The following is a 27,328-nucleotide window of genomic DNA, read 5'->3' on the forward strand; positions in this document are numbered from 1 at the left end:
GGGCCTGTTCTTGAGTCTTTTGAGAGTGTACCATCAGGGATGTGTTAAAAGTGCTTAGCCCTGCTGTGCAGCACAGGGTAGATGGAGACAGCGGCATCGACGGTTTCCAGCTGGCTGACCAACTGTCGCACAGCTAGCCAGCCAGTGACATCATCGGCAGCACTTGACACCAGTACCTGAAGATAATATTCTCCAGGTCAAATGGGTACTCAATGATGCCGGTGGTGGGCACTCGAACCCGCAGCACGTCCTGCTGAGTGGGCACGTACCCCGATGTTGCTATTCGTTCTAAATCGTTAAGGTAACTGTGGGAGGGGAGGGAACATATGACAGAGATGCACATGTAGGCAAACCAACAGTCTCGAGAAGTACGAGACCACATGCACATGTACTGTATATATTAAGAAAAGACACAGAAACAATTGCTTTCTGTCAAAAAACACATACAATCACAGAACAACATTCAAACAAATATACATGTAGCAACCAGTAGCTTGTTTAAAAAAAAAAAAATCACAAGTATTCATAAATATATCTATGCACAAGCTTTGGTCTTTTCCCAATTCTCGACTTTTTTACTTTTTTCATTAGTCTGAAATGGATTAATGCAGGTTGGAATTAGCCATGATATTATTAGCAGTCATTTATAAACCTGCCAACATTTCTTCCTTTTCCTCAGCTCTCTGCGTCTGCCTGAACCCTCCTCCCTTCCTCTGTTTGAGTGCATGCTCACACAGGCAGAGAAAAGGGTTTGAGGCAGCTTCACCACTTCTACACATAAAGTAATAATTCTAGTATTCAGTCACTCTCTAGTAAAGTAATAGATCGTAGACGTACTATTTGGTTGAGTCAGAGAGCTGGTACTCTCTCCTGCGATCGTAGGCCTCCTGGATGCCAGGGTCAGCCCACAGCATCTTTATCGCGCCGATGTACGGGTGATCGAATGATGAAACCTTCTCAACGTCCACCTCGCGAACCACTTGGGCGTTATTCTGAGAGAAAAGCAACCGAGCAAAAGAAGCTAACTTTAACAACAGCATTTGAATTCAGTAACTTAGGATTTTATTCAAAATTAATTTCATGAATTAAAAAATATCTCAAAATCTTAAAGTGTGTGATCACAGGTGGTGTCTTACGAAATCATGCATTTATATAGTGGCCACATTCACTACCTTTGTAGTGCTATATTCAATAAAGTGTACATACCATTAATACTGTATGTATTCCCACTTATACACTGTCCTTTTATGGCTCTATTTGGCCAACGTATATTTATAGTGATATGCCAACAGAGGCCACAGCACACTGGAGGAGACCAGTTCAATTTACTTAACATCTCATTTTACTGTCAGATTTATGATCTATTTGAATGTGGTTTGCATGAGATTAACTGGACACAAGAGTGTTGGAACTGAGCAATGAAGCACACAGATTACTGTCAGCTAAATGTCTGAAATCAAAATGAAACATGCACATTACAAGTGATTCGACTATCACACCAGAATTATTATACCAGAATTATAGTTCTTAAAATTAGTCTGAGGACTCTTGTTTAGTTAAGGTGATATTTAATCTTGAGTAAACACATTTTTAGCTGCTGCAGCAGGTAAAGCAGTAAACCAAGCTTGCATCTTAACCATTTCAATAACTTAGTCAAGATATTTCATTATCTCAGCAGCCACTCAACAATGTATGTGCATCAAAAACTAGCAAGTATTTGGATGCAAGTATCCATCTCAATATAAACACATCAAAGGACAATATTTTCACCTCAACACTTGACAGTACGCACCTTGTTCTGCTCATACTTAAACGGGATCTTGAGGGTCTCAGTTGCTCGGATCATGGCCTGCATGGAGGTGAAAATGTTCTGGTAGACCAGTTTGGTGAAACCCTTCTTGTCCTCATCTGTGTAGCCTGACCCATGGATTATTCTCATCTGCTTGATGAAAGTGCTCTTGCCACTCTCTCCGGTACCTGCGAGGAAGGCAAGATGACACTGGAGGTTAGCCGACAACTGAAAGAGGGTCATAAATGGACACGTGAAATTGCTGACAGTGTGAAAAATGTATGACAGACTGCTTCCCGCTCTTGCCATGATCCAGGAACAAAACAGTAGGTTATAGCAGGCTACTACTACTGTTATCCTACTAAGGGGGGAAAAAAAAGGTGCAGATGGTGTGTGCAGATAAATTGGAAACATTGTAAAGGGCTTAATGTGAAACCTGCTAAACAAGGCAAACAATGCTAGAAATGAAAAGTAGTATAAGTATGAAAGTAATGAACATTTGTTTGAAAAAGCATCAACACCTTAATACCCAAAGACAAGCTGTAATCCAGTCACCCTTGTTTAAATCAATACAAAAAAAATACAATCAACAGTGTCAGTCCAACTATTCTGCACTTGATCTTTCAAATTAATGTATTTCTGCTGCTCCAAGAAGAGCAAACTGAGCAGTAAATTAAAACAACATCTGTGAACACTGAGCAGTTCTCCACATAAAAGGTCCAGAGAGCCAATCAAGCATTTCTCTGACTTGTTCAAATGTAGCCTTTTTATGTAACTTTTATTTCTGGGGTAATAAACTAGCCTATCTTTGCAACAGGCCGACCTTGTCTGTCCACCTACACCCTGGTGTTGATACACAAGGCCGTGCAGGAATCCGCACCATCATGCCCCCAGGCAATGGTCCAGACCTCAATGCCAACCCAGGCTCTGTGTTTTACCGGTACAGGCTGCTTAGCTGAGCTGCTCCTGCCTCCGCCTGGTGTCAGCTTATGGTTCGCTTATTGTTAAATGACCTTTTCAGTCCATTAAAACCAGTCATATCTTCCCATCTTCTGTCTTACAATGAAACAAGTGACTCTAGACACATATTTAAACTACAAGCCTAAAATACATATGAAAAATGTTTCTGTGCTTAATTGTGGTCTAGCCATTGTCCTGAAAGTCAAAACTTCCAGAAAAAAAAGAAGGTCATCTTGGGTCTAGTGTTTTGAAATGTAATCATTGTTTTGGCCAGAGTGGTAGCAGCCCAGAATAACCACATGAGGGCTGCACGGCTCACCTCAGCTCAACAATGAACTGGGTAAGCCGAGTTCACTCCTCTTATTTTGTATCGCAGAGACCATGCATATGCAAATGTGCACAAACACACAGAAAGACCAAGTCATGGAGAAGGAAGCTTGTTTGCACATGCACAGAGAGAGAGACTGGCAGAAACTCACAGAACCCCCACAGATCCCCCCTCTCGCACACACTTTTTCTCCAGGAGAGCTCCCACAGAAGGTTCTGTATCTTTATATGGACATATTCTGTGAGCAAACTACCACTCTAGGCTTAGGAGACGCCAGAGTCAGGATGAAAGCATCGCAGTTTCTGTATACTCTGGTCATCAACCAAAGAGGAACATTCAAAAGACAAGGCAGGCAGGTAGCGGTCTAACCTAAAGTCAACTTCTAGTATCACCATGTATGCGTCTCTTTCTAGCGTTCTCTCCAGAGCAATCCTCCTCTCTTCCACCCCCGTTCCATCACCTATTTTCTTCCTCTACAACGCTGCTCGAGCTCTCCACCACTCTCATCTCTCCATCTCACTTCTCCCAACATTCAAGTCTGAGTCACTGCAGTTTCAGTTACACGTTTACTCTATGGTTTCTGCTTTCACTTGTTTTTCTTCTATTGAACAAACAACACTCTAGTAAATGAACTGTAAAAAATAATAGCAAGTGCCCATCACAAGCATTAAATAGTATTTAATCTACATATAAGAAGCTGTAACTACAGCTTGGTATTTTTTATGCACTTTTTAAAGTTGCACATAACACCATATGGATAAACTGTAAATGCCATAAGAACAATGTCTAAATTAAATGTTAGGTTCACAATTTTTAAGTCTGTCTTAAAACAACAGTCAGGCGCCCATATGAACATTGAAATAGGTTTTGCTCGCTGTAATTATTCCTCTTGTTACTACTGGCCGTTAGAAGATCCAATCAAAATCCAAATTAGTCAAATAAAGTGGACAGTTACAGTCTTTTTAGTAAAAATGTATTTTTAGGGCTGCCCCCTAATACTGCACCAACTGTTAATGAGAAGAGTCTTAGTAGACCAAGTTTTCATTGGGCGGTTTGTCGCAGGAAAAGAAAAAAAAACCCCTCAAATTCCATTCAGGGGCTGCACCTTGCCAAAATTAGGTCATCTAGTCAATCTGGTATGGCTGGACCGTGTATGAAATGCTAGAGGGCATTTAATTTGAAACGACGGATACAGGAAGTGGTGACACCCAGCCGAGGTGACCAATGAAGTTACGACATTGGCTGGCCTCCGGCCTAACCCTAACCCGACCAGTGGCGTAACTTCATCACTCAGTCAGTGACCTGGTCAGCTGTGACAACAGAAGCACCGATTCCTCTGGAAATATCTGTCAGCTTTGGCGTTTTCTGCCAGGAAACTGCCTAATATGAGAGATAAGGGGGATTTAACGAAACTAACTGACCCACGGGACTGATATTACTTGTAACATTCTTTCTCAGCCCTGGAACTGAAACCATTTTCTGATGCCCCCAAAAAATATATATGTAAATAATTAAATAAATGTAAAATGTTAAATAAACGTGCGACGATTAGTTGACTAATGGCTTGAACTAATGATTATTGGTCAACTAAGAAAATCTTTGGTCGGGGACAGCCCTAAAAAATTCCCTCTTTATGTCTCGACGGACAGTGTCTTCCTGTTGAGCTGCAGTGGAAGGATTGTAACAAAAAGAGGGGAATTTGGCACTAACATTAGGAGATATTGACTACATTTGATTAATTTGGATGACTGAAGACTCATGTTATAAACTTTTATTATACATTTTTGCATGGAAAAGGGTTGTGGATTTCGTCCCCCATCACTTACATTGTAAGTGCATTATAAAGGAATCTCTTAATGGCCCTATGAACAGGATGAATGATTACAGCAGGAAAAACATGTCAGTGTCCTTTTGGGCACCTGACTGTTTTAGGACAGACTGGAAAAATTGTGAACATATCCTTTAAGCCATAATATTTCTACTTTTCGCTATAGTGAAAATTTTAAAACCAATATGGAGGATATGCACCTGTGGACTGTCTACCAGCCCAGGAACAACAGATGTAATTGACTGATAACTTACTCTGGTGCAATTACTTTTAATTGTGTGCTGTCCCTGCAAAAATAAACAAAAAAAAATACCATACAGGCAGACTGTAGGCAAAAACAAACATGTTTTAACTTGTTTGCCTGTGTTTGCAGACAAGTATTGTAGAATAATCAGAACTGAGTCTGTGTCCGCTCTTCCTATCTGTCCATTTTGGAGAATATCCGGCCTTTAAGAGCAATGACAGTGAGAATCTACAACATGAATTTTTGTGCATATTCACCCCACAACTGTGGCTCCTTGCTTACAGATAAAAAGAAGTGGATGGTGACACTGTGTGTATCAGAGGGGAAACATGACAGTCTGCCTTCCCTTGGCCAACACAAACAGTTAGCAGTGAAAAGATAGTTGCATATGAGGGATCAGCAATTCCAAATGGGAAATATATGAAAAATGCACACACACACAAAAAACGCCCCACTAGTGACATTGATAATGTTTACAGCCACATTGTCTAAGCAGAACTGTAGTGGATGGTTAGATAATGGAATGTGCTTCGTGTTATAAAGTACAGCTGGTATTCCCAAGGCAAACTAAGAAGCTGAAATGTCTCCCAAGGATGATGAGAGTTAAGTTTGACTCTTGCTGACTGAAGAGCACAGTTGAGTGTACAGTGAAGGAGTGCCCCGAGCGCTGCCTGCCCTCTAACCAGACAGGATCTTTCACTGTGGAAAGCAGGTCAGGCAACATTGGAGTTTCCCCTTCAGACAGAGTGTGTCTTTGAGAGAGGGACATAAATAGCAATTGTCAAGACACAGCACTGGAGAGTTCACTTTCTCATTGACTAAAGACCTGAACTGAAGGGAGGGGTGTTAGAGGGATGGTGAGGGCCACAGTAGGAAAGAAAGAAAGTGTTACTACTCGATCTAGTTTAAAATTGACAAGAGGAGAAGGAAGAAGGAGAACGAAGGGAGAGGACATGAGACAGATACATCAGCTTTGTTGGCAAATGAGTGTGTGTGTGTGTAATCATGTGTATTTGAATTCTCCAAAACACACACACACACACACACACACACACACACACACACACACACACACACACACACACACACACACACACACACACACAACCAGAGGAAAGGGGCATGTCTTGCAGGCATGATCAGCTTAATTCAACAGATCCCATTGTTCTCCTGCCTAAGTGGAAAACCCAGCAGAAGCATTTCTCACGGACAAGCTACTGTACATTCACTGGAGCTACTCCTGAGGGGTAATGCTAGTTCCCATGGCAACTCCTGCACTGGACTCATAAATACATGGCAGGGATAGGCTTCAGTATGTCTCCATAGAGCCGAGTCAAACATGCAACTTTAGCGTGCATTTCTGAAATCCCACAACGTCCTTGGCCAGTACTCTCCACTCAGGTCATGGGAATTACTATTAAGTACTTTTAACCAACATTTCAAAAAGTATTTGAGCGATGAAAGCTGACAATCTCAAACTTTATACAGTGGTTGCGCAATGTGTGTGCTTGTCAAACATGATAATAGACTCTTTATAACACTACACTTATACTGTTCTGTATGGTATTTTAGTAGCACCATGTATGTTTTGTATGAGGCATATATGTAGACATGTTTAACAATTATCATGGTTTTAACAAAATACTGTACAGCTTAAACAGAGGAAGACATTTTAAAGAGGAGTTAATATTGTGTTTATAAAAAGGTGAAAGGAACTCACAAGAAACAGAGAGGCCATGATATTCTGATTTTTTAGTCCCTAGTATGGGTCAAAATCCCAAAACACCGGATCCTACATTTCCCATAATGCAACTCATGGCATCTTTTGATTAGACCCTCCCTGCCTGGTGAACTCCCATGTCTTTCAAACTCATTGCCCCGTAGTTTCTAATGCATGTTTTCAGTCTGCAATCTCAAACCTGAGATGAGACTTGATGATGTGATGTAAAATTTAAAGTTCCCCTTTAAAACAAAAACCATCTTAACTTTTAATATTGATGAACAGTTTTAGAAATCCTCACAACTAAAAATGTTTATCATGTCATTTTGAAAATATGTCAATATTGGACATCATCATCATAATGTCTAAATTAAAAATACGCTTTCACTATTTCTGCTTTTCCTAAAAGGCAAAAAAAAAAAAAAAAAAAAAAAAAAAAAGAGGCGCTCTCCTCAGGGCCATCTCTTGTTATTAAATCATCATGATAATATAAAGCATACACAAAGCATATGAAAAGTAGCCAAAAGTCATGCAACACCATGAGTTTGTATGCTCATATACAAAGCTGATAAATTAGAAGCTTCAATGCTTTGAGCGATTTTTGAAATCCCCAACGCAGCAAAGCTGGAGGGGGCAGGATGAGGAGAAGCCCGATAATCACACAGCCGTGACCGTTAACCGAGGCAGAACCGTGTCACTCTGCCCGCATCCTGCACAGACCGGGGTATTAGTCATTCTGCTAAATAACCATTAACTCGCAATGAACAGGAAGGAATAGTTGAAACGGATCCATTTCACTGGGTCGGGCCAGTTGGAGGCCACGACAGACATTTCAGCTGCGGTTTACATGAAGAGTAATAACTTGAAGCTGAGTTTGGCATCCACGTTGAAAGAACTAAAGAGAGTGAAGGAGACAGGAGGGAAAGGAAGGAGGTGCAAAGTGTGACAGAGTGGAGGAGAAAGGCACTCTGAGTAAATGATTCTTTAAAAACTTCCCCAAGCACATCAAACAGGAAGCTATGTCCACTTCAGCTCAGTGTTGGAAAAGACTTGCTGAAGGCCTGTCTGACTGTACAGGAACTCAATGACTGTCTAGTGGCCCTTTACACCAGCATGAACATTTCTGGATCATCCAGGAACATTTTTAGGAACTTAACCTGCGTTTTGACCAAAGGATCCTGGTTCTGAGCTACGTCCCCTCCCTCCCCCCACTTGCAATGTATGCTAGCCAAGCGGATGGTGAACAACCTGTCATCAGGCCCGCTTAACATCTGGGCAAGACAGGTGAATACAGAGAATCACCAGTGGATGGAGAAGCTTATTAACACAGCTTACCACACCATAAAGAGTGAACAGCCGTTCACCACTTATGAAAAGATGGTTGCACTTCTAAAGAATGGAGTGGATCTGAGTGGGATCCAAATGTATCACTGATGTGGCATGTTGAAGGAAAGTTAAAGTAAATCTGCTCTTACATTATAGTGTTTAGACCCAAAACATGACTTTTATTGAGGGTGTCATCTCATACAGCAATATATGATTCACAACTTAAAAAGAATGTGAGAGGAGGGTAAAGTTCAGGGGTGGTGGCAATGGCCCCCTTGGACCCTGTGCTTCCAGTAACCATGGCTGTGATTATGTATGTGTGTGTATGAGAGAGAGTGAGAGAGAGAGTCAGTCTAGGGGGGCGTGTTTGTGTAAAAACTAGTGTTAAAATTTCAATCTTTTGTTGTTTAAGACGTATTACATTTTTTAATTCTCTCACTCCTATAATTCTATATCAGGTGACGGATGTTCTGAAAGAGCTGCTGTACTCTCAGGACACTTTCGAAATATTATCCAGTGATGCTTGCGCAGATGGAGAGCACCGTGGAAACAAGGCAAGCAATCAATTCCTATTGCTTACTTAATCATACTGTCTTATAGTCGATCCCCTACGTCAACTCCATTTTTCTCTGCTTGTGTAAATCAAACAGATCTGCAAGTGCTGATACGGTTGGAAGAGCAACGCAGTGTCTACAGCTGTTAAAGGACTTCCAACATCTGCTCTTTTTTTGTTGTTTTGTTTTGCATGGAGACAGAGGCAGGAGAGTATGTTGAGGGCTTTCTAGCACAAACTCAAGAGGGAAGCTTTCACAATATGCAGCTGCTGAGGTTCAGGGAAAGTAGAGAGGAGTTCAACCAGTGTTGCCAACTTAGAGATTTTGTCGCTAGATTTAGCTACTTTTCAGACCCCTTTAGTGACTGTTTCTCAAAAAAGCGGTCAGTGACATTTAAGACTTTTTGGACAAACCTCTTCTGCTTGAAGGGAGTCGCCAGTATTTTTCAGTGAATGAGAGCTAATGTGGATCTCTGGATTGACTGTTCAGTGGGTGGGACGGAGCAGCAGTAAATTCAATGGACCAATCATCAGCCAGACAGAGTCGTGAATGAGCTGTGAATGTGTGTACCTAATGACCAATCATTGATCCTCATGGTTTTTATTCTAAATGATTTAACTTTACTAAGTTTAATTTTGTTTTGACAAAATAGACAGTGTTAACTATAGTGAATTTATTCCAGTGCATGATCATCTCTTTTCACTTTTCATGATACTTCACTTAGAGTTGATACAACAGCCTGCATAAATATTATTATTAGAGGTAGGTTTAGATGCACATTGAGGAGCTGCTTGAAAAGAAAAACAGCTAATAGCTAGTTACAGTCAGTTTAGTTTAATTTAAACTTAATTTAAAATTTTTAAAAATCTTGTATATATGTAATTACATCATGTTGTCACAGATATGCAAATTAGCACGTGATGTCATCTAGCGACTTTTCCTGCAGGCTTTTCCCACTGAAAATAATTAGCAGCACTGAGTTCAACAGGTAGATCTGTAAACATGAGGGAGCTTTTCTTAAGGTGGACAATTCTGGTTTCATTTTCAGCCCATCTCATAAAGAGATTATATTACCTACATTATTTCCCCAGTGTGAAGAGGGAGCTCCGGTCCTCTGTGGTCACCAGCCTGCAATACCGTTTCCAGGGTGTTGAATCCCATCAAGTGTTGCTAGCTGCATCAAGGCTCATGGATCCTTGAGAGTGGCCTGTTTACCATCAGGAGCTGGCCAGCTATGAAAGTGACATCACAGTCACCAAGCACTTTGCCGATGTGCTCGACAGCATGGGCTGTGACTGGGAGAGGGCACGGCGCATAGAGTGGCCCTGTGCTAAGGTCATCATCAACTACCACAAGGCCTTGAACAGAATGCCTGGCAGGACTTTTTTGTGGATGAAAGAAAAAAAAAAAAAATTCTGCAACCTCATCTTCATCATGGAGCTCGTCTTCGTCATGCCTCTGTCCACAGCATCTGTCAAGAGGGGCTTCAGTGCCATGAAACGTATCAAGATGGACTAGAAGAGCAACCACAGTGTAAACACACTGACGAGGCTGCTCTTCATTAGCCTGAAGGGTCCAGACATGGAGCAGTTCAACTCCATGTCTGTAGTGGAGAGGTGGCTCACGGAAGTAGACAGGAGGCGCTTGAAGTGAACACGTGCATACAAATAAATGCTATTATGTTCTTTTTTTCATGGTTCTATTTTAACGAATACATTTCTGCAGATCTCTCAGCATTGTCTTATTATCAAGATCATCCATACTCACTGAAATGTTATTATAATAACTTCTGTTCTCTTCTCCCTGTGTATTCCATACTCTCTGGCTTTACACAAAATATGGACAAACCTATATATATACACCATTCATTAACTGATCCAATATGTGCCTAATTTTATATTTTGCATTTATATGTAATATGTCAACATTACATATCCATAACTAAGAGAAAACAACCAAATTCAAAAGGGAACTTCACTGTTGTACATATTCTATGAATAAATCACCAAAATTATGGGGTAAAAAAAAAAAAGTTATTTTCATTTTTTGCTGCCAGGCAAGGGAAAATACACAAGGGGCCAGTAAAACTCTATGCAGCTCTGAATGAACCATTTACAAAAAGTGAATGCTGCATGCACATAACATTAAGTGTACACGTTTACTGAGTAAAGGCACAAATGCAAAGATCGATTTCTGGATTTCAAGAATTGTTTATGGATCATTGAAATAAAACTCACGATTAATCGGAAAATCGTTTTTTTTCTTCCAGCCCTACAACGTACAATGTTCACGAAGACAACAAAGACAGGAAATACCACAAACCAATTTTATCACCTGAAGCATCACTATGTAATAATGGAAATAGATCTGAACAATCAATCTTCTACTGCAATTTTCCAGATCGCAGGAGGTGCAGTACTTCTTAAAGGTAAAACGTGTGTCAAAATACCATTTTAAATTAAATGTTGTCGTGCTGCAGAGACGTCCTGGCATACACATCATATTCTATAGACTTAAGAAAACATCTTTGTTTTGTACAGATCCCCGCAAAAATCACAACATAATCATTTTAATGTTTTTCAATCAAAATGAGAATAAAGATGTAAAAATTATCATTCCCTCTAATATCACAAATCATATCACAATTGCAATATCAGTCAAAATAACCGCAATTAATTTTTTTATTTTTTTTTAAATCATTCAGCCCTGAATGGAAACCAATCATTTACACTCTAATCAGCAATTAGAACCATTCCCTGGAACAAGTAGCAAGGCTTTCAAAGTAACATCCCCACAACAAACCGTAACCCTTGCTAAAATGTGAACAGGTGTTTTTCCTTTGTGGTATTTCCACTTCTGATGTCATATAACACAACATAAATGCTAAATGTTGCTGTCTTCATGTATGGAACAAAGCCATTGTTAATAAAAATCTTTGCAGTTCTTGGGATGTGGTAGAAACACAAAATGCACTTAAGGAACTTTTAGGTCCTGGGTCTACTTAGTTCTTGAAACTATTTCATTGAAAGGCTGCCTGACTGACTCAGCATTTGCAGAGTAAAAAGACTATATGTCTAACTTTACTGTCAGTGCATGGACCGTTTCACAGCGTCACTATAGTGTAGGGGTGTGTGATATGACAATATTAGATCGCGAACGATTAAAACGTCACCACGATCTGCCTTCACAGAGAGATCATTAGTATTGTGCTACAGTGCACATTGTATCAGTTCAGCTCTGTGACGGAGCACAGTCTGCTAATAGGAGGCTAACGGGTAACAGCACCAACATAGCGAGCACCTTGTGCCACATCTCGAATCTGCTGGCGAAATCTACCGCAGTTTTAATGTCCTGCTAGGAGGCTCACCTGCTGTGCATCATGTTAAACTGACAGCTGGGCTGCGGGTAAATGCCACCGTTTAGCAGTTAGCTTGCCTGCTAACCGGTAGCACAAACTTCTGTCATGCTGCAAGCTAGCATGATGTCAGCTCAGTGTACTGTGTTGGTGCCTTTTTTTAAATGATGCACAACCTGCTAGCCGCTAGCTTCCACACAACTATTTGCTTTTCAGCTGTGACACTAGTTTGGTTTTCCACTGCAATGTCCATTTTAAACAAGGCAAAATAGACTTTCTTCTTTTTAATGCAACTGCTCTTCTTTATTTATGGAACTGTTTGTTTTAAAGGCGCAGTGTGTAGAATTTAGTGGCATCTAGCTGAATGGACTTGGCAAAAATGTAACATAATGTTCATAAGTATGTTTTAATTAATGCTTAATCACCTGAAAAATAAGAACCACTGTGCTTTCATTGCCTTTGAATGAGCCCTCTATATCTACATAGGGAGTGGGTCCATGTTGCACTGCCATGTTTCTACAGGAGCCCAGGACTACCAAGTACTATTCAGTAACTTGCAAAATAGTCTTCAAAACCACCATGAAAAAGAATCGTGATAAAATCGTGGATTGTGATCCTGCCTGAAAAAAATTGTGATATGATGTTTTCACCGTATCGCCCATCTACTATAGTGCTCGGATTTCCATACTGGCAGATGCTACAGTGCACAGTAACTCCTGCATGCTTGAGAAGAGGGTGTGTGGGAGATAAAAATTGTTTCATATTTATTTCCCATGTTACTGTTCCCAGTAACAAGATGGATCCCCTCCACCCGCCAGTCTTCCTCCCACTGGTTATATGTATAGCTACAAGACAGCTGAGACAAGACCACGAGGGACATATAAAAGACAAGGAAATTAGTAATAGGTGGATAGCAGGAACCTTCATCAGAAATAAACATATCAAAACATAATTTCTGCTACAACAGTACAACCAGTGACAAAAAGGCCTGATATCAGCCAGATTTATAGATATCAGTGTACATGATAACATATGTAGAAGAATATCGAGTCATTACATACAATGGGTTAACATAATAAAAACAACATCTTTACAATATTCTACTTCCAAATACAACAGCGTTGAAAAAGGAAATGAGTAAATATGTTAAATTTAATATTTGATTTGGGAACAGGATGATATTTATTTGGCTACTGACAGTTGGTGGTTCTGTTGTATTGGATTACATTATATTGTCAGGAGTTCCTGGACTGTATTACACTGTAAGGTGCTCCAGTAATTTGTCCCATCTGTGCACGCCTCGCAATATACTAATGAAATCCAATATAACACTAAAACTTGATTATAAAGTTCTTCACAATCAGGCATTTATTGCACAGCTGTCCATTGCTTGTTTACAATAATTTGTAGCATGTGAGTTGCAGAAGCAAAATAATACAGCTGAACAAATGCTGGCGTAAGACTGTTAAAGATGAAACATTTATTCAGCAACCGCAAAATATCAAGCCGCTGGTACATATCTTTAGTCCATCTCGTCTTCAGAAAGAAAGAGAACTCGAATCGATCTAAAAATAAAATTAAAAAAAACCCCAACACATCCATCTGATAGTTTAGACAGTCAGATATTTCCTCAAAACGCACCTGCCAAGTCAGACCATTCTTCCAACTAACCATCCATGTCTTGGCATTTACAGCTACATCTTCATCTACTCACTTCAAAGACAGTCTGAATGACATTTTTCACATGCCCTCTTAAGAAATAGGGCGACTTGTAGGAATGGGTGGGAGGGATGAGGATCCAAATCTCCCCTGTTGCTGCTTTTAGATGTTTGAAATGTGTCTTCATAGAGCAAGTGTGTCTGTAAGAGCACATAAAGATCTATGTCGAGAGACAGAATGAGAAAGACAGATAGAGATAGGTGGGGGCGGCAGGCACAGGATCTCTATTCCAGTTTTGAGAAAATTCCTAGCATATTTTTCCTTCTAAAGGACTTAGATGTCAATTTAATCATTTTGCCTATTTTGGTTCCCATTTAATGAAAATGCTAGTTGTACCGGAGCAGCAGTATTTCCCACTGGACAGAGGTTTTGCAGTTTGCAGTCTAGCACTAACTGTGTGTCTAATCCATCTTCAACTTCCCTTCCTTCTTTCTAGTCCAAGACGTAGTTGGGAACTTGCCCATTGCTGATGTGTTGCTATGTAAACACACAAAAGAACTTTGAAGCCTTTTGTCTTTTTAGGTATTCAAAACTTAAGACTCTGAGTATGTTCCATAGTTGCAGGTTAATTCAACATTTCCATCTTTTTATTAGCTACAGTCATCTTTTTTTTTCTTGGGAGGGAAAAAAAACAACAAAACAAAACAAAACATGTGTCTTGGTGTCCAATCCTCTGCCATAGACATCTGACATAAATCAAGACATAAAGCGATATGAGAAGGTTTTAATTGGGCTGTATGTGTCGATAATAACAAGCCCGGCAGGCGGTGACATGAGAAGAACTGGGCAGTCTTTCACAGGTCTAAATGCCACATAACTGCCGAAACTCTGGGTGTGTCAACATCAGTTTGCTCAAGCAACAGAGCTGCCAGACAAACAGTGCAGAACTACAAACACCTACCTGCCTTGCCTTCGTACCACACTGTGAAACTCAATTTTTCATCTACCAGGCAAAGGAGCTTGGGATTGCATACGTAGGAAAAAAATAATAGTTGGGATGGGTGATACGGTGCAGGTATACTTACATCACATACACAAAGTGGACTAACACGTCCTCCTTTTACATCAGGAGCATGGATGGATCATGGGCTCTTTTTCTGGCTGTCTAGAACATTAAGATACAGTTTTTACTGATACCTATGGGGCATAAAAAGTAGTTTAAGAAAAAGTTTAAATATTAGGCAGAAATAATGCGATGTTTTCATATGACTGATGATGAAAAAAGGCATTAAAATAGAGTCTTACAAGTAAAACATAAGACTCATGTAGGCTGTTATAGGAGATAAAGGATAAAGCTGGTGATTTTCTATATTTTTCTTATTGTCAACAAATCCCATAAAAAGACCAAAATCAACAATGAGTATTGTGTTTCCAAAGCCTGATATATCTTATTCTTCTGTTGTTGTCCAAAAATTATTAAAAACGCGGCATTACTTGAAGAATGATATTTGACAGTGAAAAGCAGCAAAGCCTACAATTTCACTTGTTGGAAAATAAGGGTTTGATTAAAATGTTTGATATTTTTACGCAACAAATGCCGTAGTCAATTAATCGATTCGTCGATCGAAATAAAATTCACTGGCAACTATTTTGATAATCAAATAATCACTTATAATATTCAGTGGTTGCAGCTTCTCACATGTAAGAATTTGAATTTCTGTCATACATGCTTTAAGAAATTTAAATGGGTATTTTTCTCTATTTTCTGACATTTTATAGACAAAACAATCAATTGAGAGGACAATCTGCAGATTAATCGATAATGAAACTAATAGTCAGTTGCAGCCCTAATCACAATTATCACTGATTAATTTTCCTTTAATCAACTTCTTGATTAACCAATTAATAATTTTAGAAATAAACTAAAATCACCAAAAGCCCATCACAATAAATGTTAGACCAGCAATGGCTGGTAATGCTGAGAGGAAAGAAGGTACCACACAAGTCATACTGGGTCATAAAATAAAAGATGTCCTGGCTGTAATTTATTGAGCAGTGTAATCCAAATTTATTCATTATCCCACTGATAGCTGCAATAACTGGTTGAAAGGGTTTGATCTGCTTAGACACAATTTACTGCTAAATGGAACAGACTTGGAAGTGCATGTGACTTTCATGGTGGATAGAAAACTCTATTTCAACATAAACCAATATGCATTTGACTGAAATAACTGGCAGTTAGTTGGCACAGTCACACCAGAGTGCCAGGTCAGGCTGTATGAGTCTAGCAGAGATTTCTGGGAAATAAGCTCACGTGGGGTGATGATTAGCATTATCAACCTTGGCCGAGAGTCAGTCGGTACTGTTAGACATACAGTTGTGGGAGTAAGGATACAGGAAAGCATCTGCCAACTCTGCCTTCAGCAGTACTATTGTGCCTATGAGGATAGCTGGGATACACAGCACAGGGCAGCCCTGCGATTGCCCACGATGCTACTGTATGTACACTCACTCTCACAAGTCTCTTTTGGGTCATTTTATCCTCTTTGTGTGTGGGTTGTTCATCTGTACTGTCTGCAATTTTGTTATTTCTAGAAAAAAAGAAAAACCAAAAAAAAAAAAAAAAAAACAACCAAAAAAAAACAACCCCTTCCAGGCCTGTTGTTACCTTGGCAGCAGCTAACAGAGATCCAAATAAATATGGCTAACACAGGGCTTATCGGCTTGGCTTACTGTAAGACTTACTAAGAGCAACCATAATAGGCGTAGGTAGGCTCCATGCGTGAGACATCCTTGGGTGTTGCCAAAAAACAAACACTCATTAACCCAGATACTACCGACCTGTTTGAGCGGTGTGCACACTGACAGATTAAGTGTGTGCACAGTATGTGTGTGTGTATAGTATCCTGACTCCTATTTCAATTATGAGTTAAGGTAAATATCCCGTGCTGCTTTGGGCCTTAGCTTGTTCAGGTGTACAGAAGGCGCTCCTGATGTCGTGGATTTGAATGTGACTCTGCTATGTGCTCTCTCTCTTTGTTGTTCCTCATAGGGAGCTTTCACATGAGGTGCGTAATGCCCAGACAGGCAACAACTACACGTGAGAAAAAAATGAATCCAGGTAACTGTGTTTCAAAAGATGAATGTCAAAACTATTTAAACTACTTAGCTCTGAGCTTTATGTTTTTTTTTTTGGAGTGGTTCCGCGTACTAGACATAATATTGCTCATGTGTCAACATTCCTGCCTTAAAAAGCACTTTCAGTATTGTTTTACCCTCTCTGAAACACACACACACACACACATATATATGTTAAAAAAAAACAAAACAAAAAAAAAACAGATTTTTTGTAATCATACACACCTGCCTGATTGTGACATTACCTTGTCACAGCCTGATTGATATACTTTACCTTTAAAAACTCAAGAGGGTTTTCTTTTGCACCTGCTGAACTGAATCAGACAGATCATGATGCACCTCATTGTTGACGCAACTCAGTTACTAGATGAGTCTGGATCTACTACACACATATATATATATATATATATATATATATTGCTGTGTGATATGGCACATTTGCTCTTTTTGTTATGTTTCCTCTGACATTAGCGAGAGTGGTCTTTATTTCAGTCGAGGCGACGCACCCCTGTTATACAAGTCTGCTGCCTGGTGGCATTTGCTTGGTGGCATAACAGTGCGTCATAAGTACGACTGGACTGTGATCAAAAGACAATATTTGGCCATTAAGGTTATAAAATGATGAAACACAAAGATTAACTGGTTCTCAAACACAGAACAAGCAGACTAGGCAGTTTTGGAGTGTAAGTAGCACCTCCTCTTATCAAGTTTGTAAATGCATTACTCAAGACCATTCTAGACAAATATGATGTGATCTTGTATTATGTAATGTAGGAAGCACAACCGATGCAAGTAACGTGTAAGAGAGGTGAGTTAAATGCTCCTGTTTGGCCTGCTTTGAAACAGGTTTGTACAATATGAATACATTTCTACAGATGTAGATAAATAGCATTTGTGCAGTACTGCATTAGTGCATGGTTTACAGGATTTTTTATCCATGACTGACTTAACCTTCAGTCAGCTGTGGATCCACACTGGAAAAGTGGAAGTCACTGTTTGCCACAATGCGTCACATACACCTTTCTTTTTCTAGCAATCTTTTTTTCCTCATAACAATATACTTTCATGACATTTTAATTTATGACATTTTTCTAGTTATTACAACATTTCTTGTTATAGTGGAATAAGTTGGTATGTAATATAGAGCTGCAACAATCGGTCGATTCATTGATTGGATGAGCGAGAGAAATCTGATCTGCAACTATTTTGATAATCAATTAATTGTATAAGACATTTTTCAAGCACAAATTCCAAACGTTTGATGGTTCCAGCTTCTAAAAATGAGATAATCTGCTGCTTTTCCTCATCTTAACTAAAGAATATCTTTAGTTTTGTTTGACAAAACAGGACATTTTGTAACCATCTTTGGCTTTTTTCCATCAATTTTCTGATGTTTTATAGACCAAGCAATCAATCAAGAAAATAACAAGCAGATTAACCAATAATGAAAATAATCTTTAGTTGCAGCTCTAATGTCATAATCCAGAGAAAACGATCAGGCCTATTATTGATAACTATCAGACTCTTGCTGTTGCACGCTCATTATCAGATCCCTTGTATACTTTAGAGTGCATCTGCCAATTCCAGTTAGCGAAGATACAAATGTTAAAATTTACATCAGCAGTTTGACACACACACACACACACGAAAAAGGTCCTATTTACTGAAGAAACCTCACAAACTGGTGTTGTTACTGCAGCTCCCTGGGCTCCGGCTGTACACATTTAATTACTTGTGACTTTCATTAGCTACAGAGCAGGCGGCAGAGCACTCCTCTGACCCCGGCTCTTCCTCAGTCTGCATGTCTGCCATGCACTAGCTAACCACACCACTGAGGAAAGCCAGCCTGTTGCTGACAAACAGCTGGAATAATTGCCTCCGCTTAAAACATCAGACAAAACCTCAAGTTCTCCTTATAGGCAGCATTTCACACTGCATCAAACCAAACTTCAGACAAGTAGAACCACGACACTTAAATGAAAGGTTTTGAGCATTAATATGCAATTTAGAACCGCGTAATGAACAAATGTGAGTCAGAGCAATCCCACGGTTTAACATTTCCAGCATAAAACTGAAACATTTGGTTATAGCTGCAATGTTTACGCTCTTAGAGCAACGTTTGTCAGCAAATTGGCAAAAATATGAAATCCAACAGTGAATTTAATAAGTCATAAGTCACTGTAGATAAAAGATTCAAGACAAGATACATATGCAGCCAAAAACATAATAAAAAGCTACACTATGTGTGAAGGTCTATAAAAAGGATGAAAGAATCCTATAATAGGTTCCAAATGAAGTGAAACGACCGGAGAGCACTATAACTCACACTGTAGCTTGATAGTGCTTAGATCCCTTTCACATAAGATTAAATAATGTGACAGCACACTCCCACCACACGCTGAAACAAAAGATGGCTCCTGCAATTTGCACTTTAACATTTTCATCAAAAAAATTGGGTGGTGAGGGCAGAAAGGTGATGTCTTCCAAATGAATCTCTTTCAATGAGTCACCGTCCCAGCATCTCATGTTAGCAGAGAAAGCAGGACAATAACATCATTTTAATATTTCTAATCAATCAATGTGTGGCAATATGTTGGCTGACTGAATCAACAGAGACACATATATATATATATATATATATATATATACACATACATACATACATATACATACACACACACACACACATATATATTGTCCATCACATTTATATGAATCAGGGTAGACTAAACATTAGAAACATCTCTTAGTATAACACAATACGGTTCAACAGCAGCACGAACTCAGTCTCCAAAATGACCATAAAATAAATCAACACCCCTTTAAAACAGATGAAATAAAAACTGAACATTATATTCCTCATGAAGGTTGATTTATTGCAGGACTGTTGTATCATGCTGAGTCAGCTTTATCTAGGTGCACCTAATAAAGTGGCAACTGATTGTATCTGTCAGAGTTAGCCAGATCACAAATGCAACTGCATCGGTCTTGGTTTTCATGGACTACATGCAAATCAGGGTCGGTCCAACTCTAATACAAGAGTGGTTGTAATGCACCTGAAGCTGTTTGGTAATGGATAAAAACTCCAGAAGAAGAATGACGTGTGCACTTTGGCAGTTAAATTAAAACAATAACAGTTCAGCTAGATAGCTAGCAACTATCCATAAACATCCACCCTAACACAAACATATGAATGAAATGCGTTTATGAATTAAGAGTGAGACGAAAGTTTTCCACAGGATATCACTCACGCCACCCCCTCACCCATACAGATTAATGCTTTCTCTCTCACACAGATCATACAGCGCTAACCGGGGATCAGATAAACGCTTCAACAGCTCGTTGCACGTTATGTATGACCATATGTTTTGAAATCGCTAGAGCCGCTTTCTTCCGGTCGCTTTAATGAGAGAGAATGAGGTAATGACATTTCAGCTTCCACATACTGATGTAGTTACAGTTCGTAATTAAGATTACATATGTATCTTCAGGAGACAAATGGATTTACACCTTTTCTACATCAACCACCTCCAAAGCTATCCAATCTGCCCAAGATACATGATGCGATTAAATGTAAATGAGGTTAAAGGCCAGTGATGGAGATCTTGTCCTATCCTATCTAGAGGCGTCTCAAACCGATCCTATGGATCCGTATCAGGCTGATCCGGGTACATTTTAAAGAATCAATCAACGAAAATAAAGTCAACCCTTTTATTACTGTCCACTTCAGCCTGCTAGGCCTTCACAACAGCATACAGTGCAAGCATTTAGCTCATATGCATTATTGAAAATTAGAGAATGCAATTGTGAAAAATGATTCAGGCTCATCACTGTGAGGCAAAATACACAAATTCGCTCAACTCCCAGCTAACTCTCCGTTTCTCATTGGGAAAAGCAGTGTACAAAACACTCAGCTCGCAGCTTCTCATCTTTAGCTGTCGCTGACCGTCACTTTTGCCTGTTACAATGACAAACATTGACGGCGGCAGATCAGATCAGCCGTCTCAAGTTAATGTTTATTCTGTGAGTAAAATCAAACTTGGCTGTTGTCGGGTTTGTGTGCTCTCTTCAAGCGCGGCGTCTGTAATAAGACAAAGACCATTTGTGAGGAGAGAACCTCCAGTCTATAACAATGCTGTTCAATTGTAAGTGGACTGAGTGTTTCTGTGGTTCCAACAACTCCAACAGAGTGATATGTCTTCTCAGGAGTCACTTTCTCCAGTTAAAATTTCATTCATATCATATCAATAATTAAAGCTTATCAATAATATAATAGTTTGGAACCAGGACCTTTGGAACTCAGATTAAGTAGCTCATGAAAAAATGTGTACTAAAGTTAGAAGGTTACACCCGTTATTTCAATGTGTCAGATACATATTAATCAACACTGCGTATCGTCTGCTGATATGTAAATATAAGTGTCGGATGGGACTCAGTAGCTGCAGATATCCAATATTAAAAAGGACTCAGATTGAGATTGAGGCCAGAAAAACTTGATCTGGACATCAGTGTTCCTATCCCACCTCTAGACTAGTTGTTCCACTGACAACCATTCTGCATTGTTTTTGTCAATAGAGGGTTTTTTTTGTTTTTTTTTAATGGATCTGAAAACCTATTCTTGTCATACACTACTCTACTTACTGAATTATTATGTTTCCAGCATTCAACAAGTACACCTCCCCTGAGGTTCTGAGAGCAATACTACTACTCATAAATAGGGAGTGTATAAGAACTGAGAAAAAGGAGACAGTTACAATTGCAATCTTGTTCTTTTCAGTGATCAAAGTAGCTGCAGCTATGAGTGAGTGAGAGCATCCTTAGAACCAGAAAGTTTGGCTTCAGTCACCTTTGACAGCTAAACACAGAGCTGCTGAAGTGTCTTTTAGCGTGACACCCAATCCACAGCAGCTCTAGTGATGCTGTTCTGTAGCTAACCTTAAACTTTGACTTCACTGTAATGGAAAACAAACAAAAAGACAGCTTTCTCCCAAAGAGAGCAAGATAACATAACATTAAAAAAAAGAAAATTACATCGTCTCTGCTACCCTTCGTTAAACATGAAAATGAGTCTGTGGATGACACGGCCTACTCTCTGGAGAACAGTTATTTCCCAGAGAGGGCCACCTCAGTGAAGGCCTTTTCTAGCCCAGACAACGAGAGAATACTGTCGCCCTCGTAACAGCCTTAATTAAAACCAACAAGTTTTCATCATTAAAAGGCTCATTTTACAGACTGCAGCAATGTTAAACACAGCTACAGTGAGGGTGCTAATAAGAGGGAACTGTTAGTTGTGAAAAAAAAACTTTATTTAGCATAACTCATGCTTGATAATCTACATAATTCAAGGAAAAAACCTTCACCACTCACAAATATTATCACTTTTCAATTCAGAGGATGATCACATAGATTTTTGTGACCTTAAACAAAAAGCCAGATTTACAGCAATGTTACCATCTTTTTGCCACAAAAATACTAGCGAATGGCAGCAGGAGTGCTAATCCAATTGTATGATATAAAGTTATACCATATAAAAGCAATTTCTATTTGTGTTTTGTGAGTTGTAGCAAAGGCATATCATAGTCCAGCGGTTCTCAACCTAGGGTCCTTGAAGGGGTTCCAGAAAAATGGGGAATATTTTATTTTGTTGACTAGAAGTTATCCTAATGAGAAAATAAGAATGACTATTCTGTTCATGGTTTCACACTTTTCACTTTTAATCTGCCAATCTAGAGTATAAACAGTTATGGAGTAACTGAGACTACATCTTATCAAATATAAGTCCTTGGCCTGATATGTATCAATTTGGGGGTCCTTGACACCAAAAAAAGGTTGAGAACTACTGTCATGGTCTAATGACGTCTCATTAAATTATACTGAAACGCTGACATGGCAGACAAGTCAAATATGCTCAAAGCAACACAGATAAATGCTCGTGAATGAGGTAGTGAAGCTATTCTCCTGCCTCTGTTATCTTTTGATTGGTCATCTAATTTGTCTTGTTTCCAAGCTTGCTGTCACTCTGACAGTCAAAGGGCTTTTAGATTAAAGAGAAGCAAAATGACAGCAAAAACTATGACACAAGCTGTGACAAAAAGGTGAGAGATTATGGTAGCTTTAAACAAACCCAGTGCAGACACAATTTTGGAGTAAATTTCATTGTTACAAAAAAATGTATATATATATATATCAATAAGTTTACTTAAATTCCTGAGTGAGTGGCAGCTCTTAGGTCTCCCATTACTAGCTGCCATTAGATTTGAAACACCATGTGAACCACATCTAGATTTTGATTTGCATATCACATCACAGACAAATCCTGTGGTGACCCAGGTTATGTGGCATGTGCAATTTGTGGGTGCAGTGTTTTGCATGTGTAACTGGCACAATAAAAACAAATCAATATCAATAGCTTAAACATTATCTGCTGTGTGTGTGTGTGTGTGTGTGTGTTAGAGGTTTGAGATGAAGTGTCCAGCCATGCCAACGTGAAACAGTGTGTGAAACATGTTTGGATCATGCAGGCTTACCCAGCAGAAGAAGCTTCAGCTCCCTTCTTGCATCTCTCTTGTCTCGCCGGAGTTGTTTCTCGATCTCGGCGTTGATTCGTTTGGACTCCTTCGCCTCCTCACTCAGGCAACAAGCCATCATGGAGTCTAAAGTCATCACCGCATGAGCTGAAAAGCCCGTCTGACAAGGGGCGCAGGGCTACACCTCACACAAATAAATAAAATCCCCTCTGAGCAACAGTCCGTTTTCAACAAGTTATATCCAGACTCTGATAATGGAGCTTGCTGCAGAATCCGGCCTTCCTTCTTGATGGTAAAACTGCTGTCAAGTGTCAAATATTTGACAGCTTAGTCAAAGTCTTACGTAAATCCTCAGGCTACAGGGACTGACAGCTGATCACTGAAAATTTGCAATGCAACATGTCCTTGAACATCTTGGATGACTACAGATGGTGTAAATAATCATTGTCTTTAATGCACTGTCCCAAACAGCTGAATTTGTTTGGATCACTCTCTTGACTAGCTTGCAAGCTAAATGCTGCTGACGTTATAAACGAGCAACCGTTACAAGTTGATGAATTTTCAGTCTGCCAACACTTTTTAATCGCTTTCCCGCGTAGCTGGTTAGCTCGTAAGCCTAACACTCATCAAAAATCCGTTTTTTAAAATTTACAACGAGCAAATTCGGTCCCAGAGATAGTGGGACACTACTGGCTGCCACTGCCACATTTGTACAATCCCTCTGCTGGTTGCCCGGCCGAGTACGAGCCTAGCCGCCCCGAAACCAACACTGTCCGCCCGCGCAGTGACAATGAGCGCCCGTCAAACTGTCCATCTAACGAGCAGACAAGACAGACTAGCTCACTGCTTCAAGCACTCGATGGACGACAACCTTTATCCGAATGAAACCAACGCTTTCTAAATTGAGCTCAAGAGCAGTTATCCTCCTAGGAGACCGAGGCACCCAGTGACCAGGGGAGCTAAATGGGCGAGCTAACTGTTAGCTAGCTAGGTTAGCTCAGCTAGCCATCCCTGAAATTGCAGCCAACTAGCTAAAAAGCAGAGAGCTCGGCCTGACAGAGGACCTTCATTTCACAGAGCTAGTGTTCTTCAAAAGATCTCAAACCTCCCCCAAAAAATGCGAAAACGTCTTACTGACAGTCAGATGGACCACTGTAGTCCGTGCATTTTATCGCTCCTGGTATTTTTTTTTCCTGGTGGTGGTGATCGCTCCTCGGCTCGTCACCCACTCCTCAGCCCCGGTGTGGCGCTGATGTTGACGTCGCTTGGGATATAATTGATTGGCAGAGGCACAGCGAACGAAAACAGAGCTCGTGGGCGTTTTGGGCGGGCCTTGACTGGTTTGTTAAATTACCAAGTTTGCTTGAGAGGAAGGCTTCCTTCTGGAGGCGTGTCTGACATCTGACTGGACGGGCAACGCCCATCTGTCACAGAGCTGCATCTACACATCGTGCTCATCCTGCTGTGCTGTTTGTTTTTACTGAACTTTACAGAGGCCTACAAGACATTCACAAGTTGAAGTATTATCATTGTTATACTGTTTACTTTTGGTCAATATTCTGTATATCTCATCTCACTCTCTTCAATTTAAAATTTAAACCTGCAGCAGCTCTTCTCACTTGGAATATATTTTACATATTTATTATTGTAAATAATTTCTTTCTTTTTTATATTATTTAGGATCACTTAACTCTGTGTATATTTTTGACTGTTATGCACCACAACACCAGGGCAAATTCCTTGTATGTGCAAACCTGATTCTGAAGTTCACTTTGTTAAAAGGATGTTCAGACATCTGTCTGCAAACAGTGATGTAAAGAAACTAAGTGTATTTACTCAAGTACTTTACTTAGCCAGCCTACAGTGTTGAGGTACTTTCCATTTTATGCTACTTTATATTCCAGCTCCACTACACTTCAGAGGGAAATGTTGTACTTTTGACAGCTATAGTTACTAGTTACTTTTCAGATTTAGATTTTACATTCAAAAAAATTTTATATGCTTATGAAATACAATGCATTGCTAAAGATTAAACCAGTGGTTTCCAACCTTTTTGGCTTGCGACTTGCAAACTGCAGTGTCTATTTTTGGCCCCTTGTATTGTTGATGTTTATGAGTCATTGTTGGCTCCACCAAACAGAGCAGCCCCCTGTAAACTTTAATTTAAGTAACAGTTTGTGGTAAAAAGAGGTTAAAAATTATGCAATATTCCACAAAATTTATGTTTATGTTATTATTTGTAAAAAAAAAAAAAAAAAAAAAAAAGTGGACTTCAGTACCTAACTCTATATAAATGTGTTAAAACCAGACATTTACCAGCTACAACATTAAAATGTTGTTGCATCAATATTAACAATCTGATAATATGATAAAATATGTCACAGTGATAATTTTTCTGTGGGACTAGAACTTTGACTTTTATCTAATAGTATATTTTAAATGTATTTATCTAATAATACCTCTGTACTTTCACTTAAGTTGGATTTTGAATGCAGGACTTGTACTTATAATGAAGTATTTTTGCATAGTTATATTAATACTTTTAGTTAAGTAAAATATCAAAGTATTTCTTCTACTTGATGCAACATTTATTTCCCAAAAGTCACCACAATTACCAAAACAGTGCAATAATGTCAAAAAGTATACAATCCTACCATAATATCAGCTCTAGCTTTCTCCCCCTAAAAAAACACTTTGTCAACAAACAGAATAGGTAGCATCACAGATACTGTCAATATTTGAAGTGTATTTCCTTCCTTTTGTTATGGGTGATGGGATAAGGAAAGTGTCTTGTGTTTTCCAGTAAACCCAGTATTACAGACAGAAAGGCTCATATTTACTTTGTAATGTGACATATGATACAGGTCAAAGAAACGCTGTATAAATAGAAATTAACAAAACGATTTCACAGTTGTTCGGTCATGACCCTGAGCCATTTAACACCTGGGAAGCTGTGTAACTTCAGTCATATCTATAGCTTTGTTCTGGGCCCTGTTCTTCATGCGTGGATAACTGGGTTATCCACATTAGACTGTTGACGATTTGACATGAGTCTGGACTTTTTGGTTCTTCGAAACTGGCTTAAAATTCATCAGCAACAAGTCCAAAACTGCTAAAGTGCAGGTTTATTGACAGTTTGCTGGATCATCATGTATTAGGATGAACCACAAACATGAACTCACTTTCAGATACAAATGTCTCTCTTTCTTGAACCGGGAAATTCTTGATATACTTCTTATACTTTTTATATGCCATATATCATATTAGGATTATTATCAGTGACTCATTTTACAAAAAACATTAACATGTAGCTGGTTGAGGTGGAGCTCATGTTGGCCACTTTATGCAATCTATTATGATGCATCATATTTTGTAAGCTCGCCATATGTTTTGATTGTAAAATATTAATCTGCAAAATAACTAGTAACTAAAGTTGTCAAATAAATGTAATGAAGTAAAAAGTATACCTTTTACTCCACAGCATTATACTTTTCTATTACTTGAGTAAATGTCCTTGCTGTAGTTACTTTCCATTACTCATCAGTAATACAGTAAGTGAAGTGCAAACATTTGCACACTGGGCTTGCACAGTTTTGGTGGTGGTTAAGCTTCAGTTAGCAATAATTTGAAGAATTTTAAAACACAAAATGCATTCTGCTAGCTGCAGCAGAATGCATTTTGTGTTTCATGAAACAAAAATTATCTGCGGTTTGGTCCATGTACAGCAGAGAGGTATTAACTTTGAAATGTTTTGAAAACTTGAATGCAGAGGTGAAACATACTTGTTATCAACTGTACTTTCCACTGATTAATTCATACAAACAAAATAAGAAATTCTTCAGGGAGCTTTTTAGGCTTTTTTAGGCTTCCATGTCAGTTAATGATTTGTTATTCATCCTG

General features: G+C 39.2%; 1 protein-coding gene across 2 annotated transcripts in view; it reads right to left on the bottom strand.

Moving 5' to 3' along the window:
• Window positions 1-25,013, bottom strand: part of LOC121900200 (guanine nucleotide-binding protein G(q) subunit alpha-like) — a 36,766-nt gene extending 11,753 nt beyond the window's left edge. Inside the window, exons 1-4 of one of the 2 annotated variants that reach the window (XM_042416277.1) lie at window positions 23,429-25,013; window positions 1,793-1,977; window positions 838-992; window positions 177-305 (exon numbers count right to left, since the gene is read on the bottom strand). In XM_042416277.1, coding sequence (XP_042272211.1) covers window positions 177-305; window positions 838-992; window positions 1,793-1,977; window positions 23,429-23,564 — 605 coding nt within the window. In that variant the 5' untranslated portion in view covers window positions 23,565-25,013. The remainder of the gene's footprint in view (window positions 1-176; window positions 306-837; window positions 993-1,792; window positions 1,978-23,428) is intronic. The other variant, XM_042416276.1, reaches the window with a different exon arrangement.
• Window positions 25,014-27,328: the final 2,315 nt, after the last annotated feature.

The sequence above is a fragment of the Thunnus maccoyii genome, chromosome 7, assembly GCF_910596095.1.
Source record: "Thunnus maccoyii chromosome 7, fThuMac1.1, whole genome shotgun sequence".
NCBI lineage: Eukaryota > Metazoa > Chordata > Actinopteri > Scombriformes > Scombridae > Thunnus > Thunnus maccoyii.